The sequence below is a fragment of the Phoenix dactylifera genome, chromosome 4, assembly GCF_009389715.1.
Source record: "Phoenix dactylifera cultivar Barhee BC4 chromosome 4, palm_55x_up_171113_PBpolish2nd_filt_p, whole genome shotgun sequence".
NCBI lineage: Eukaryota > Viridiplantae > Streptophyta > Magnoliopsida > Arecales > Arecaceae > Phoenix > Phoenix dactylifera.
The window spans coordinates 8,192,582-8,209,498 of NC_052395.1; the positions used below are offsets into that span (position 1 = coordinate 8,192,582).

Below are 16,917 nucleotides of genomic sequence, written 5' to 3' on the forward strand. Positions count from 1 at the left end.
GCCCTCTTAGCTGATAGCAATCTCAAATTCTGGTTCTTCTTTGAAACCAATCAAAGAATCTAATTTAGGTGTAAACTGACATCTTGACAGCCTAATGTTTTATATAGTGGGTGTTAGAGATAAATGAAAAGAAAACAAAGACAATTCCAGAAGAATAACCGAACTTCCAAAATGGTGAGGAAAATTGACGCCAAGAAAAGGCACAGCCAATAGCATTATTTATCACATCCATAAAAATTAAGCTATTCACAGAGCATTAGTTTGTATTAATTAAGAATCAGTGTTAATTATGATTAAAAAAGTCTAAAATACCATAAATATATCTAGTATTATAGCTTGTGTACAATATTATTTATGCAAGCAGTCTTGTACATAATTTTTGTTCATTTGAACTAATTAAATAATTTCATACATAATAAGAAGGGTATAAGATGCTTATCAAATTATAGGAGATCCAAATTCAGTGCTTGTACTGCAGGTATAGATTCATCATAAATCTTCGGTTATGCCATCGCCATTCATTTTTTCCCTCGCACGTGCCAGAACAATGCCCTCGCGCTTCGTCTGCTCGGTGTTCGGTTCGAGGCCTTCTTTTTCCCATTGGCTCGCGCTTCCTTCGCCTCTCGGTTCGCCACCCCCACGTCGCCTCTCTTTCTCTATTTCGGAGTTATGTTTGACCATCTTTATTCCCTGCTCTAATTCCAGCTCTATGTCTATTTATTCCACGCTCTCTTCCCTCTTCCTCTTCCCTCTCCTCCACGCTTCCCTCTCCTCTCCCCACGACTCCACCAACATTCTCGATGGCTATCGTGGCGGACTCTCATCACCAAATCACATTCGGGATTGTCCGTGGAGCTTCTCGTTCTTGGAAATTTCATCTCGTGGTTTATCCGACAAAGGGTTAGAGATTGTGGAGTTGCTCGGGAATAGCTGACGGTGATAGGAGAATATATCAGATTCTATGTATAATTCTTTGACGGACCAGCTTGGTATAAAGTTATTCCTTCTTTCCCCCTCTTCGCTTAATGGATTATTATTAATTTGACATGGAAATATGCGTCATGCCTTTAATTAATTTTGTATTTGTCATTTGGAGGCATTCTTTGGGAAACTTCAATTGTCTCTAATTATTTAATACTTATTGGGTGATATTGTAATCATGTTGGGTTATTGAATTTTGGATTGATTGCGCTCTGTGATTTTTTTTCTTGTTAACTGGTCTTTTTTTTTTTAAACTCTGTTTGATAGAATTCCCTGAAAAAAAAACTTGATAGAATTCATTAAAAAAATATTGTTTTTCGTTAAGTTTTACAGAGTAGTTTAACTCAAGCCCATGGAAAGAGAAAGAATATTAGAGTTATGGTGTTAATAGCATACATTGTGCCGTTTTGTTTCTCTTTTCCCAACTCTTGGATTATTGGACATTTTATAGATATTGAATTAACAGCATGCAAAGGGAACATCAATTCGTCAAAAATTTTACTATATAACATGGTTGTAAAAATGCAATTTTTGTTGCTATAGTTTTGGTAATATTTTAGATTGCTTTATTGATACTTTCTCAGAAACCAGTTATTGCGTACTGTTCCTGTTTCTGGCCATAACCATGCAACATTTTAATTTATCTGCTTGTGAGGTAACATTGACTATTTTGTTGCCCGATGCAGATATTCACATTGACTGTAGGATGAAATCATTGTGCAAGAACAAAAAAATGGATCCAATTTCAGAGTATAATGGTGATACAATGAGAAGTCTGGGTCATGGAACAGGAACTGTCCAGTGTCCTATATTTCTTGCCCCTGCCCGAGTACCTGTTGCGAATCTAGTAGCGACACCAGAGACAGGGGAGAAAGCATCAAGGAACAAGAAAAAATTGGAACCAGTCACCAGAGATGGTACTGCTTTGACAACAAAGGATTCATGGCCACTGTCAGGCCCCCCAAGCCCCTGCCCTAACCTGGAAATACCAATGAAATCAGAGACATCAACTTCAATGCCCATGTCAACCTCAATGACAACATCATGCATGAAGTCCGGTGATGCAAGGATCAGCGATTCATGTGTCTCTGTCATCCGAGTTAGCACTGGTAGCACCTGTAGTGACAGCTTAGACAGTTTCACCACAGCATCCATCAAGCGGCACACTGGAAGTGAGTCTCGTTAGAAGGCCATTCAGACAGTTAATTCCAAGGAACCCCCTCTTGGCCTAAACCATTTCAAGCTTCTCAAGCGCCTTGGTTATAAAGACATTGGCAATGTTTATCTTGTCGAGCTCAAGGACGCTAGCACCTATGTTGCAATGAAGGTGATGGACAAGACCTCACTTGTTAGTAGGAATAAGCTAATCCGGGCACAAACTGAAAGGGAAATTCTCGGCCTCCTTGATCACCCTTTTCTGCCAACTTTATATTCTCATTTTGAAACAGACAAGTTTTATTTCTTAGTTATGGAGTATTGTAGCGGCAATCTGCACTCTCTCTGGTAGAAGCAGCCTAACAAGTATTTTAGTGAGCAAGCTGCATGGTGAGCTTCTAACTTCTATTCTGCTGCTTCCATTTCCTGCATTTTATGTTAATTGATTTCAGCAACTGTGATGATGTATTATAGTAAGATGTAAAAAAAATGATATATAGGGTTCAGGTGGAAGGCACATTGTAGCATTAAGTCATTCCATTGCAAATATTTTTAATATTTTTTCCCATAGTGAACCTTCCTGTATGCATCTTCTAATTTTTGTTTCTACCTTGGGCTTGCATAAGACTTCCCCTTTTCTTGCACTATTGTAATCCTTATCTACTTACTGCCTTTTTAAGTTTTCCTTTTTTTCTTTTGATGCTATACTGCATCCTTAAGTTGAATCAGTAATTATAATCTTTGCATACCCGGCAACTTGCAAGCATATAAGGGCTTTAGATTCTGGTTGATCTGTTCTACTCACTGTTGATTAGTTCTGCTAGGTGAAATTACAATTTTGCCTTGCTTTTTTTACAACTGTGCACGAATCTTCTATTTGGCGTGGGTTATGTGGTAATGCTTTATTTGCATGACGAACAAGAAATGGGAAGTTTCATGTTGGAAGTAATTAGAAAGACTTAGCGAATGGAATAACATTTTCTTTTAGTAAATAAAATAACTTGTGCACATTATATTATTTAAGATATGGAATCTTTACTTTCATGGCTTGAATACTCGTGGGGCTTCCTGGATTCAACTGATTTCGGTCCACAGAGAAGTCTGTTGAATACTCGTGGGGCTTCCCCCGTGTTCTTCTGACTGCTCCAATCAACTACAGAGTTTTTTGTTTCCCTTTTTTTTAACAGAGCAACCAGCAGGCTCTGTTGACTTGTACATTCTAATTCTCTACTTATTCCTGTCTCAATAGAATCACGGGGGAGGCATTTCGCTTCCTCCATTTCCTATCAAAAAAGAAAAAGAAGAAAGAAATACTCTTGGGGCATGTCCTTCTTCATGCCAACCCATTTCCAGCACAAGAAGGTTAGAATGTTCATACCATGGAAGAGATGCTCTATAAGTGATCTGAAGTTGATGTCATATCCTATGTTTGGCACTCCACCTATATGTAGAATTACCTGTCTCAATGTAATTACTGTTAGATGTATGCCCTAGAAGCCAATTTGGCTGACACATTGTTGATTCTAGGGACATAATTTTGTACTTGACTGTTTATTATTGAATAAATAAAAGGCATCTTTTTCATTCATATTATTTATGTGTCTATGAATCATCCAAGAAATTAATAAGATGATGATACATATCTCAAGAGTTGAGAATTTGAGCCATGTATCATTGGTGATTAATTTCTAAATGCTCCTGATCAATGGATCATCACGAGGACGGTGATCGATCCGATCAGTGCACAGATCACTTTCCTTATGGATGGACGAGACTTGAGTCCACAGTGTAGGGACACTGAAGTGATAGTGCAGGTGCTTGTTAGAGAACAAGGGTACTGAGCGTGACCAAGACAAGAAGTCACTTGGATGTCTATCCACTCGTCAGTGACTTGCTTGATGTTGCAGTAGTGTGACTGGTCCTTTGACCTGCGGTGCTTCGGCTACTCACAGTGAGGTTATTGTAGTTTGACTGCACACATACATGGTCTCTAGCCATATGGGTCCATGCAGTGTAGATTGGCTGCAGTAAGTTCACTGTAGGAGTAGGGTATGCACCTATAAGGAATCTATCGACCTTGATAGAAGAGGAGTGATCCTATGTGATTTGTTAATATAAAGTGGAAAAAGAGTTTTCCACTATCGAACTCAAGTCAAATAAATCTTGACATATGACAGACGATGGGGTTTGACGAGTTGTCCATGACCTCCGTCCTGTAGGGATCCACGATAGTAGGACTGTATCACACGTTAACTGCACCTAGAGGTTCATCTTTCTATTCTACTGGGTAGCCACTACATGCTGCTAGGTGTCACTGGTGGATGGTGGGACTCATAGGGATTATCTTGATGATCGATAAACCCTAATGAGTTGAGTTGGAATCGTTCCAACCCATTGAAAGGAGTTTTCAATGATATTGTGATAGAGATCATAATATATCTCACTACCAGTCAGAGTAGAACCTATGGGGTCACACACACTAGAAGTATTGACCGATCCGATGGTTGAAAAGTGATTATAAATCACAAGTAATCAATTTGATTGATAAGAAGTTGAAGAAGGAACAAAGGGAATTAATTAATTGGACTTAAAACAAGAGTCCTACTTCGGGTAGGATTCCTAGAGTCCTAATTGGATTAGGACTGGGAATCCTAGTTGGAGTAGGACTGGAATTCCTACTTGGAATAGGATTCCTGCAATCCTAATGAGATTAGGAGTTTTGAATCAAAATTGGATTCCTACTTGGAGTAGGATTCCTAGAGTCCTAATCGGATTAGGACTTCGGATTCAAATAGAGTCCTAATTGGATTAGGACTAAAATTAAATATGTCCTAATTTGGATTAGGGTTTCTTAAGTCACAATTAATTATTAATCTAATGAATCAATAAGACTCCTAATTGGATTAGGATTGAAGAGTTCAATTGAGTCAAAATTGATTTAAGTTCTAATTGGATTAGGACTTACCTAGATTGGATCCTAATTGGTTCACCCTTGGGCTAAGCCTAATTGGATTAGGGCTTGACCACATTAGGGCATTTCAAACCCTACTTAATGTGGATTAGGGTTAACCATGAGGAGGGGAATATGCCCCTCCCTTTTCCATGTGGAGAAGGGAGAAGAGAAAGGTAATTACTCTAGGGCTCCTAGATTGTAGGAGCCCTAGATGGTTATAAAAAGGGGCAAAGGGGGCCGGCGCCCTAGATGAGCTCTCCCTCTCCTCTTCCAAGCCGTGGCCACCCCTCTCCCTTCCTTGGTTCAGCCGCCATCAGCAAAGGGAAAAAGAAGAGGAGGCGTCTCCCTCCTCTTGGTCTTCTTCCTTGGCTCCAACGCAGGGAGAAAAAGAAAGGCTGCAAGGGGCTTCGTTCTTCTTCCTCTTCTTCATCCTTCTTCTTCCTCCTCTCAAGCACAATCAAGGGTTGATTGAAAGAGAGGAAATCAGCCATCAAAAGAAGTCTTTGCAAGGGAGATAGCACCCCGGGAAGACAAGAAAGATTTGATCGGTCCTCTACTTCGTGTGGATACCCGTAGAGGCCGGACGTTTGAACGGCTTCAAGCGAACCCTCTTCCAAAAACCATGAATTCAGATTTGCGGTGATCATCTACCCGCGCAAGGTGAAGATCTGATCTTCCTAATAGTTTTTAAAAGTTTTAATTCTTACCTAATTACGAAAGGTCTCGAAACAACGTTCATGCGATGAACGTTGATCCCGCACATGCCCCCTTTCCGCTGCCATTTGATTTTTGTTTTGAAATATCAGCGGCATGGGCGGGTTCCCAACAATTACGGGAGTGGCGGAGAGGATTCTATAGGAACTAGGAATTTGTTTTGGTGGTTGGGGGGATGTGCATGTGGAATAATCTCTAAATGTGTAGAAAGTGGGGTAGTATATCATGATGCTCGTTTATTTTAGTTTGAAGAAAGGAAGGAATTTAGGTGGGTCTTTCCACAGAGGCAAGGAATTTCCTTTTTCTAATGATAAAAAAGGGCAAGAAAGGTATCATAGTGGAATTTTAGGATGATATTAAGAGAAGGCGAGGAATATATCATATCTCAGTGATGGTAAAGCTTTTCTTGAATCTGAGATGGTAAATACCTTATAAGAAACAATATGGAATTATTGGGAAGGCATTTCTTATTGGGTATTCAAATGTTATTGAGATTTTGTGGCTTCTTTTGGGCTAGTAGCTCTAACTTTTTTTTCTTTCCTTTTTTCCCCCTTTGTTGAATTGATCCTTCAGAAACCAATAATGTTGTGTTCATAAATGTTGATTTATGGATGGCATTTTATTTTAGAGTTCAAATTAGATTAGGAGTTATATTTGCAGTTAGAACTGTTTATGTGGATCCTAGTTTGGAATCCTTGAGAATCCAACAGTTTTGTGTTCATAGACATTTATTTAGGGGTGGCATTTTATTGTAGAGTTTATATTAGATTAGGAGTTAAATTTTCGGTTAGAACTGTCTATGTGGATCCTAGTTCGAAATCCTCGAGAATTCAACAATCATAGGAATTGATTTAGGTATTGCATTTTATTATAGAGTTCAGATTAGATTAGGAGTCGTATTCTGAGTTAGAACTGTCTGTGGATCTTAGTTTGGTTCTTCTTCTTCTTGCTGCTGCTTCTTCTGCTTGATCTTTTCTGAGACCAACAATCTGTTTTAGGTTAGGCTAGGCAAATCCTGTTCACAACCTCAAAGCATGATTATGTAGTACATGTGTGAAGCATGAATTTTCTTTTCCCTGCGTGAATGCTAGAATGTTTTGTTCCTCTCATCTTCCTCTCCTTTCTCTCCATTTCCATTCTTCAAAAGAAACGGATTATTATTGTATTTTTAAACCACAAACTGGATCATGCTTTCTTGGTGAAGATAACCCCCATTGACAAGTCAATTATCTAGTCTCACCCTTCAGTAAAGAAAAAAATAACAAAAAAATACACTTGTCTCAGTCTCTTTAGTCACAAAATTCCTCTTCTTTATCTGACTTTGACCTGTCGCTGTGGTGCTCCATCAACCCAACCCTTGTCAAGTCCTCCTCCTCCCATGCTGACATCAGTGAAAGCATGCTTGATAGCGAGCATGCAGTGCAGGGCTGTATCCAACCAACTGCATTCTTTCCCTGCATACTTCCTAAGAGGAACCGGAAATCCAAATCAGACTTTGGCCTTGAAAAAGGGGCCCTCCCAGAACTAATGGCGGAGCCAATGAATGCACGCTCAATGTCATTCGTCGGGACTCATGGGTATCTGGCCTTTGAGAGCATCCGAGGAGAGGGCCATGGGAGTGCAGCTGACTGGTGGACGTTTGGCATCTTTTTATATGAGCTAATGCATGGGACAACCCCTTTCAAGGGGTCGGGAAATCGAGATGCACTTTTTAATGTAGTAGGCCAGCCATTGAAGTTCCCAGGGATGCCAGTCATGAGTTCAGCTGCCCGAGACCTCATTCGCAGCCTCCTGGCGAAGGACCCACAGAAAAAGATTGCATACCAAAGAGGTGCTACAGATATTAAGCAGCATCCATTTTTTGAGGGGGCGAACCGGGCATTGGTGAGGAGCTCCACACCATATCATATACCTGAACCAGTGGACTTTGCACGATTTGCTCGCAAGGAAGTTCATAATGCTGGGAAGAAGGCCGCTGGAAATGGCATTAATGGTAATGGCGTAAGTAAGGGCAATACAAATGATTCTTCGCATCTTGATTTCGAGTATTTTTGACCAAATATTTTGACTAGTTTTAGTTAAAAGATTAGTAAAATCATTGTTATGCATCCTCCTGGGAATGATTTATCAATAGAACTTTTTTGTGAGAAAGTGAAAGTTGTGTATTCAATCAGTGAAAGGTGCTTGGTCTGTTTTGATTCGACGACTTGTGGTGAGGATGGCCTTCTTGCTGCTCTTTTCTCCTTTCTTTTCTTCTATAATTTTTTCCCTTTGTGATTTGGTTGATGCTCCAACTTCTAACTTTTGTTTAGGGAACATACATAATAAAAAGTAGTCTTTACTGTAAAACAAAGTCACCTATAAGAGCAGCTATTGGGGGTTGTGTGACTTCTGTTTGGAGTATGTTGCATTTCATTTCAGTTGAGATGAAGAAAACAAGTTTTTTCTTTTATCATTGCACATCATAGATTATTAATCGTATTACTCATCTTATTTGAAGAGAAGCAGCTTTTGCCCCTTGGGTGAGGAAGTGTTCGCCTTGCATTAATAATGCTTTGCTCTTGTGAGGAAACCACCTTCTATCTTATTTTTAGTTTCAGATGGTCATCCATGGCAAACCAAATTGCTTCCCAGTGCACAACCCTCTCACTTTATCTTCTTTTTAACATGAATGAACACATATATGATGGGTGATTGTTTCCTGCCAGTGCCTATGCACATGCTTTTTTCGTTAGGATCAGACCTATTGCTTTAGGGTTTTTAATATATTTTTGAAGGCAAAAGTAGTCTTCATTAATCAAATAAATCTCTTCATGGCTGACAGCAGGAACGCTCTCTTTTCCAGCCATGTTAACTAAAGACGGGGAATGAGTACATTCCTTTTATCCACCAACATCAATCTTTTCTTTTGCATTGTGTAGTCTGAATCCAAGGCAGCCAAGGTGGATGAGGATAGGACTGTATAACGCTCTCTTACGTGAATCTCTAGGTTATGTCGGCTTTCTGCTAGCTAATGGTAATATCCTCCTCACTATCATTCTTCTCATCATCATCCTCTGTTTTCTTTGCTGCAGTTTTTACAGCGATTGGAGAAGTGAATTCATTTTGGGTGATAAACCAACAGATGTTCATAGTAATTGCATGTTCCAACTACAGACAAGAACTATTTTTTTCTTGCTGTGGCTGAGGCTTTGTTTGGGTGTTGTCAAAGTGAAGGAAAGGAAATAAATTAAAGAGCTGAATCCAAGCAAGCATGGCATAAAGACATATTAATCCATGCAAATAGAAGAATGGTTATATTGAAATTACAAACTAATCCTAAAGCAATGAAAGGTAATAAGCTTCATGACATGTTCCTCACTGCATCTTCCAGGTTGGTTAGGCTTCAAGTCAGGCATTAGCTAGTGCTGGTCATAAACTATAATTTGGTTGAGAGTGCATTTGTTTTACAACAGATTCATGGTGGCTGTATGATTATCTCTTGTTTGTGGCAAAATATACATTTGAAGATTCCAAACTTTCAAAACTCCAAGAGCGCGCGCGCACACATTTCTTGCAGAGGTTACAATACTCGTATCTTGGGCTTTTATAATAGTTCCCTTCATCTAGAAGTACATATAAGCTTTAAATAATTCCAAATAACCTGATGTTATCTCATTACATCAGAATAAAATTCTGATGCTAACTCTTTGTTCCACTCAATTCACTGCCTCATTCACCGACGCAACTCAGAAGGTTCGAACAACTCATCGAACGCGGCATCAGAAGCATATTGGTCTGCGAATTGGGGTGAACAAAGAGTGGCTCTAATGGCACTAATTTTCCTTTTCCACGACCAGCTTTAAACCTTGAACCAGGCTCCACTAGAATATTTAAGTACTTGCTTTGCCTTGCAAAGTCACTAGCATCTACTGCTCTCCTCCATTAATAAAATGATTTGGTATTGAAAGTTGATTTAGCCTTTGACTCTCATAATTCGGGTCTGGAATAATTATAATTCTTTGGATCATTGATTGCAAGCGTAGACCCCTCATCAGGGTCAATGTTGAATAATAGCTTGAGGTCTCGAAAGGGTTTATCAAGACCCCATCTCCCTATATAATTCCTTTCAACAGCCTTTTGACCTCGCAATACTGAATCATAAAGATTCAGTAATGGGGTTTCAACAGCTGCTCTTTGCCATGATAGGAACCCACAGTGCTCCTAAATCATTAAACTTCAAATCAGAAAAACTTCCATGCATGCCTAAATTACCTAAAATATCTGCAGTTATGTTGATAATGAAGCATTGAAAAGACTCAATGCAGAGGCCATGTGGCCTAATAATCTTAAAAATCTTTGAACACCTCAGAAAAAAAATCATGCTCATTATCTATATATGAACAAAGGATAGATTGGCGATCCTTTTTATATTAATGAGCACCTGACTCTTTTTCTTTTTGCTTTGTTTTTTGTGAGTAAAAATGCTTACATGACACAGTGGATGCATGGTACGTAGTTCCTCCTTCCATGTTTTGGAGTTGTGAACTAAGCTGACCAGTATTTTGACTGCTCTACTTTAGCCAGCAATCGAGGACGAGGAGGGTGTTTCAGGAAATGTGTTCATGCAGAGGGGCTTTCAACCAAGGGCTCCCTCTGAGCCAACGGTTGCTTTGATCCACTTTTAACACACTCGAGCGCTTTAGCTTTTCTTTTCAAAAAGAAAAAGGAGGAGAGCCCAAGGGCCGAGACCCACCTCCATTTCCATACGACCCAACTCTCGGAGGTTTCCTTGAAGTTGCTTTGCTCATCTCCCTTTTGCTTCACCTCTCACAGCTAGAAAGATAGAACCTCCGGAGAACCCACCTCCTCTTCCCTCCCACAAAGCTCACCATGGCTCTCTTTCTCTCTCTCCTCCTCCTCTTCCTCTTCTCTGCTTCCTCTGCTTCTCCCACCAATTCACTGAGTTTATCTCTACGGAAGCAAGCCTCCATCTTGGTTTCCCTCAAACAGTCTTTATACGCTTCAGACTTCTTACTCGAGAGCTGGAACATGTCGAACCATGCAGCCCTTTGCTCCTGGGCTGGTCTCCGATGCGACGACGCCAAGCGTTTAGTAGTTGAGCTCAACATATCCAACTCAAACATCTCTGGTTTCATCTCCCCAGCAGTAGCTGAGCTCAAGGGTCTTCGTTACCTGTCAGTCGCGGGCAACAGCCTCGCGGGCGAGTTCCCACCTATCATCACTAAGCTCTCGGGCCTCCGACATCTCAACATCTCCAACAACCAGTTTAATGGTACCTTGGCATGGAAATTCTATACGATGGTGGAGCTAGAAGTGTTTGACGCTTACAATAATGACTTCTCTGGCTCTCTTCCTGTTGGCCTTTCCATGCTACCGAAGCTCCGGCACCTGGACCTCGGCGGGAATTACTTCTCAGGAGCCATCCCGACGAGCTATGGCGATTTCAAGGCGCTGGGCTATCTCTCGCTCGCCGGAAATGATCTGAGTGGGTTCATACCCACCGAACTTGGTAACCTCGGTAGTCTAGAGCAGCTCTACTTGGGTTACTACAATGAGTTCGACGGCGGAATCCCGGCTGAGCTTGGGAAGTTGGCCAATCTGATCCATCTCGACCTCTCTAGCTGCGGCTTGGAGGGCGAGATCCCTCCCCAGTTGGGCAATCTCGAGAAGCTGGACACTCTCTTCCTGCATGCTAATCAGCTCACTGGCATCATTCCTCCCCAGTTAGGCAACTTGAGCAGTTTGAGATACCTCGACATCTCAAACAACGCTCTGACCGGCGAGATCCCAAAAGAGTTCTCCAAGCTCCAGGAGCTCGTCTTGCTGCATATGTTCATGAACCGGTTTCATGGCGAAATCCCAAAGTTCATGGCAGAGCTTCCCAATATGGAGACCTTGATGCTCTGGCAGAACAACTTCACCGGGACAATCCCTCCTGAGCTCGGGAGGAACGGGAAGCTCCGAGAGCTCGACCTGTCTGACAACAAGCTCACCGGAGTAGTCCCGAAAGGTCTCTGTTTCGGTAGGAGGCTGGAGATATTAATTCTTCTCAACAACTTTCTCTTCGGTCCCTTGCCGGATGATCTCGGAGAATGCACCACGCTCTCGAGGGTTCGTATGGGTCAGAACTACTTGAGTGGATCCATTCCTCGGGGATTTCTCTACCTACCGGAGCTGTCACTGATGGAATTGCAGAATAATTATCTTACTGGAGTGATAGCGGAGGAGCCAGCAAAGAAGCCTGCGAAACTCGGCCAGCTGAATCTCTCAAACAACAGGTTGTTTGGGACTATTCCATCATCCATCGGAAACTTCTCGGCATTGCAGATTCTTCTCCTCGGCGGTAACCAGTTCGCAGGGCCGGTACCACCTCAGGTGGGCCTCCTGAAGCATGTGCTGAAGATAGATATGAGCAGGAACAACTTCTCTGGTACAATTCCTCCGGAGATGGGGGATTGCCTCTTGCTGACATACTTGGACTTGAGCCAAAACCAGCTCAGCGGACCGATCCCAGCTCGAATCTCTCAAATTCGCATACTGAACTATCTCAATGTCTCATGGAACCATTTGAACCAGAGCATTCCCAAGGAGATTGGAAGCATGAAGAGTCTCACTTCAGCAGACTTCTCGCACAATGATTTCTCCGGTAGAATACCAGAGACCGGGCAGTTTGCTTACTTCAATGCCTCATCTTATCTCGCCAATCCTCAGCTCTGTGGATCTGTTTCAAATCCTTGCAACTTCTCGGTGGCATCTCAGCTCCGGTCAGACCAACATCATGGTGTCAAATCACAACTCCCAGGAAAGTTCAAGCTCCTCTTTTCGCTAGGCCTCTTAACATGTTCTATTGTTTTTGCTGCAACGGTTGTCATCAAGACCCGGTCGATGATAAGAAGGAACTCCAAGTCATGGAAGCTCACAGCATTCCAAAAGCTAGATTTTGGGAGCGAAGACATCGTAGAATGCCTCAAAGAGAACTACATTATTGGGAGAGGAGGAGCTGGAATTGTCTACAGAGGAACCATGCCAAACGGGGAGCAGGTTGCAGTGAAGCGTTTGCTAGGGATAAGCAAAGGGTCTTCACATGATAATGGATTCTCTGCGGAGATCCAGACTTTGGGTAAGATCAGGCATCGGTATATTGTCAGGTTGCTGGCATTCTGCACTAATAAGGAGACTAATTTGCTCGTCTACGAGTACATGCGGAGTGGAAGCTTGGGAGAAGTGCTTCATGGGAAGAGAGGAGGCTATCTCAATTGGCAAATTAGGCTCAGGATTGCAACAGAGGCAGCGAAGGGATTGTGCTACTTGCACCATGACTGCTGCCCTCCCATACTTCACAGAGATGTCAAGTCCAACAACATTTTATTGGATGCAGACTTTGAAGCTCATGTCGCGGACTTTGGCCTAGCAAAATATTTGAGGGACACCGGAGCCTCCGAGTGCATGTCAGCCATCGCTGGTTCTTATGGCTACATTGCTCCAGGTAAGTGCTGGAAGCTTTGTTTAGAATTTAGCAGCTCGAACTCAAACCAATTGATCTGAAAATTTCGATTAATTATACTTGTTTTGATCGCATACCTTCTCTAGTGCTTTATGTTCTAGCTAATGAGTAGAGAAGGCAGCGCAACATGCGCTTCCATGATCCCAGCTGAGGAACTGTTTGCATATCTATATATCTGATTAGTTATTCCTTGAAAAATATATCTTATTGGTTATATATTACAAGGCCTTAAGTGGACTCTCAAAACCATGAATATTCCTCTTGCCTTTAGACCAATCATCTCTGGTGCTCTGATATTCTCTGAGTTATTCTTTTGATGGAGGAGATATACTGAGTAAAATACACCAGTAGACGGGGCTAAAGCAATGAGCTTCATGTGCTGCAGTCCTAAGAAGGAGCACACTGAGGACCCAACTCCTCGAAGAAAGAAAGCAGCATCCCTTCCTTTTGCTTTTCCCCTCCTTCGACCGTTTGGTGCCACCAACTCTAGCCTTGGAAACCCATGCCCAGTTTGCTTTCAACACAATAACCTTACCTTTTTGACCCAACCCCATCATTCTGTCAATAACAAACTCCGGATTCGAAACACTGTCTCTTAGGAATCCTGATTGGGATCCCTGCTTTATATTTTCTCCAATTCCTAGAAGAGAAAAGCATATATATGTGTGTGTGTGTGTGTGTATAACAAAAAAAAATAAAGTATTGGCAGCAACTCATTTGCTTTTTCTACCCATACAAGTGCTCCATTGCCCATGTCTCATGTCATGTTGGTCTCCATACTTGGAAATATTCACCCTTCCAACCTCCCTTTCTTGACATAGAATCCAATGTTATCTCACATATAAGATTTCAACTTTGCCCTTCCTAAAAACAATATTGACAGTTATTTAATCACATCTAATGATTGCAATATTCAAATATGACCATAATAATGCTCATTTATCCATATTTTTTTTCATCTGCAAACAGAGTATGCATACACTCTGAAGGTTGATGAGAAGAGCGACGTTTACAGCTTTGGAGTTGTTCTTTTAGAGCTGATCACCGGTAGGCGACCAGTGGGGGACTTTGGAGAGGAAGGACTAGATATTGTCCAGTGGGCAAGGATGAACACAAATTGGAGCAAAGAAGGGGTGGTGAAGATTTTAGACCCAAGGCTCATCAATGTTCCATTGGAGGAGGCCATGCAGGTGTTCTTCGTGGGGATGCTCTGCGTCCAAGAGCAGAGCGTCGAGCGGCCCACCATGAGAGAGGTCGTCCAGATGCTCGAGCAGACGAAGCAGCCATTCGGCTTTCAGACACGCTGATCTTCTTTCATGTTTTAGAATCACTGCAATTTTACAAAGAGCTTTTTCTGTTAGTGCATGGTGGGCATTATACTGCTTGTTAGGGGTGGGGTTCTTTTGTCAAATTATATGTGCATGGCTTTTAGATGGCTGTTATCTAGTTTACGTGATGGGTGGTGCAGTATGTATATGCACACTCTGGCTAATTTTATATATTGCCTGATAAAAATCTCTTCGATAAAATCCCTTTGTGGGCAGCTTATTAGCAGTCCATCCAATTATCAATATATTGAGGTGCTCGTTAACTACTTGAGAAAATCTAGAGATGGACCCCTCTGACAACTTCTGCTCTGTTGCTATCTTATCTTTTTGACAGATGGTACTGGACTGATCATATTGTAACGCCAACGATGTGATGCAAAGTGAAGCCCATGTTTTAGCTTGGTGCAGGCATGACTCAATTCCATGGATAGTCCTTGTAGTCCTGATGCTGTAAGGTGGCGATGATGCAGGTACACGCAGGACCCCATTTGTCTGTGGGGAGGTGCAGGAGTTGCTATTACTCAATGAGAGGTCCCACCTTTTGTGCATTATTGTTAGTGACGAGCACGGCAGCATCATGCTATTTTCCTCCCTAATAGCAGAGTGTCTCTCTACGGCAGCCCGTGAGCGCTGAAACATCTTTCTATCGTTCAGGAATGGAGCCAACAGTCGCACGGCCGGCAAGAGAGATGCCAATAGGCGTCATAAAGAATCCGCATAGAGACATGGCATTGCTAATTTAATTGTACAAATTTGAAAAGAGTAATGTTGCATGGATTCTTGTGCCGCATTCCGTCAGAAATACCATACCTGAAAATTTGCAGCAAAAATGGAGTTGTGGCCCCTAATTAGTATCGGTGTGGCATTCCAGGCCAAGCACGTGTTCAGAGAAGCTAATGAGACTACAGACTGGATGGCCTCGTATGTGGGTTGAAGAGAGGAAGTTGTCTAGAGCGTTCTATAATTTATTGTTTTGTAATTTTTTTGGATGTATCCATACTAGAACTATATGAATCATCCGGTTTTGAAAAAAAAAAAAAAATAGAGTCCTCAAGCCTATGAGGAGAAGAAAAGGCTTGAAATCCGATGCAAAGTGAGTGTTGGGGGGCCAATATCTGAAGAAGAGGATGTAGGAGTGATGTTGCTAGAGCCTAGTGTCCATGTTGAGTATTAGTGTCGCACTTTGTACATATGCAACTTAGCAACATGATCCAAACGATGCTATGCGAACTTTTATATTTTTTTATTTTCATAAAAGCTTCAACATATTACCTACAACTGGCTCCACCAAATGCTAGGAGAATACTTAAAATTTGAAGTGTAGACTGCTTGCATCTACCATCATGCCATTGTGCAGTCCCTTTCAGTCCCAACAAAAGCAACAGTGTGAATGCGTGATAGAGAACACAAACAGAAGAGGCAAGAAACACTTTTTCCCTTTGTTTTGCTAACCAGATGAGTAAAAAATAATGCAGCCAGCATGCTTGCACCAGTTGGACCAAAATTTATGGAACACAAGGTGACAGAGAAGAAGACAACATTTCTTTCTTGAATCATTGATTTTGACCTCCCTCGACGAGCACCGGACTCTGCCGCTCTCAGTTTCTGTAGCTTGACGATGTGAATAGATAAGCATCTGAGAAGGAGAAAGAGATAGACACAAAAGGAACAGAGAGATTTTTATTTTTCTGTTTTGGTTTTGGATTTGGATTTGCTTACATTTCACGCTGTTCATACCTTGCTGTCATTCTACCTGATTGCTTCATAAAGTTTTTATGATGATGGAGCTTGAGAAGCTTCTCACGTTTGACAGTGTTGTAGCATGTAGAGTAACCCCTCAACTTAGAGGAGCATAAAAGAGAAGCTTCCAAAACTAGTGGTGAGCTTGGTACTCATGTCAAGCTTGTAGCCCGGTGAAGTTGGATTGGAGCCTTCGAGGCCAAGGTGGAAAAATCGAAGTAATCGAAAAGATTCGGGTTAGTGAAGAGTCGCCGAAGAAAAAGGCATTTCTAGCTTCTTTCTTCTTCTTTTATTTTTTAGTGCAACGGCAACTTACACACGATGGGTGTCAATGCGACCAACAAAATTAGAAAAAAAGAAGATGACATAAGAGCTCAGGCACAAACAAGTGGTTTGCCCAAATAAAACCTTTGGTGTGGTGAGCCACGAAGGAAACAATTTAGTCTACAGCACCGTTTGCATCCATATAGACAAGCGTGACCTAATAGGAGCCGCACTCTCTCAGGAGTTTGTGGATGTCATGAAGCAGCGGTCTTCCA

The 16,917-nt window shown here is 41.7% G+C and overlaps 3 protein-coding genes across 3 annotated transcripts; all 3 read left to right on the forward strand.

Moving 5' to 3' along the window:
- Window positions 1-638: 638 nt before the first annotated feature.
- LOC103714217 lies at window positions 639-2,704 on the forward strand. Its single transcript, XM_026807318.2, has 2 exons — window positions 639-989; window positions 1,668-2,704. Exons 1-2 carry the CDS (start codon window positions 962-964, stop codon window positions 2,165-2,167), a joined length of 528 nt encoding a protein of 175 aa, XP_026663119.1. The 5' UTR covers window positions 639-961; the 3' UTR covers window positions 2,168-2,704.
- A 755-nt stretch (window positions 2,705-3,459) lies between these two features.
- LOC113460934 (serine/threonine-protein kinase AGC1-7-like) lies at window positions 3,460-7,976 on the forward strand. The gene is made up of 2 exons (XM_039126184.1): window positions 3,460-3,498; window positions 7,097-7,976. The coding sequence occupies exons 1-2, from the start codon at window positions 3,460-3,462 to the stop codon at window positions 7,856-7,858; spliced, it is 801 nt and encodes a 266-aa protein (XP_038982112.1). The 3' UTR covers window positions 7,859-7,976.
- A 644-nt stretch (window positions 7,977-8,620) lies between these two features.
- LOC103714188 (leucine-rich repeat receptor-like serine/threonine-protein kinase BAM3) lies at window positions 8,621-14,853 on the forward strand. Its single transcript, XM_008801357.4, has 2 exons — window positions 8,621-13,292; window positions 14,280-14,853. The coding sequence occupies exons 1-2, from the start codon at window positions 10,676-10,678 to the stop codon at window positions 14,615-14,617; spliced, it is 2,955 nt and encodes a 984-aa protein (XP_008799579.2). The 5' UTR covers window positions 8,621-10,675; the 3' UTR covers window positions 14,618-14,853.
- The last annotated feature ends 2,064 nt before the right edge of the window (window positions 14,854-16,917 follow it).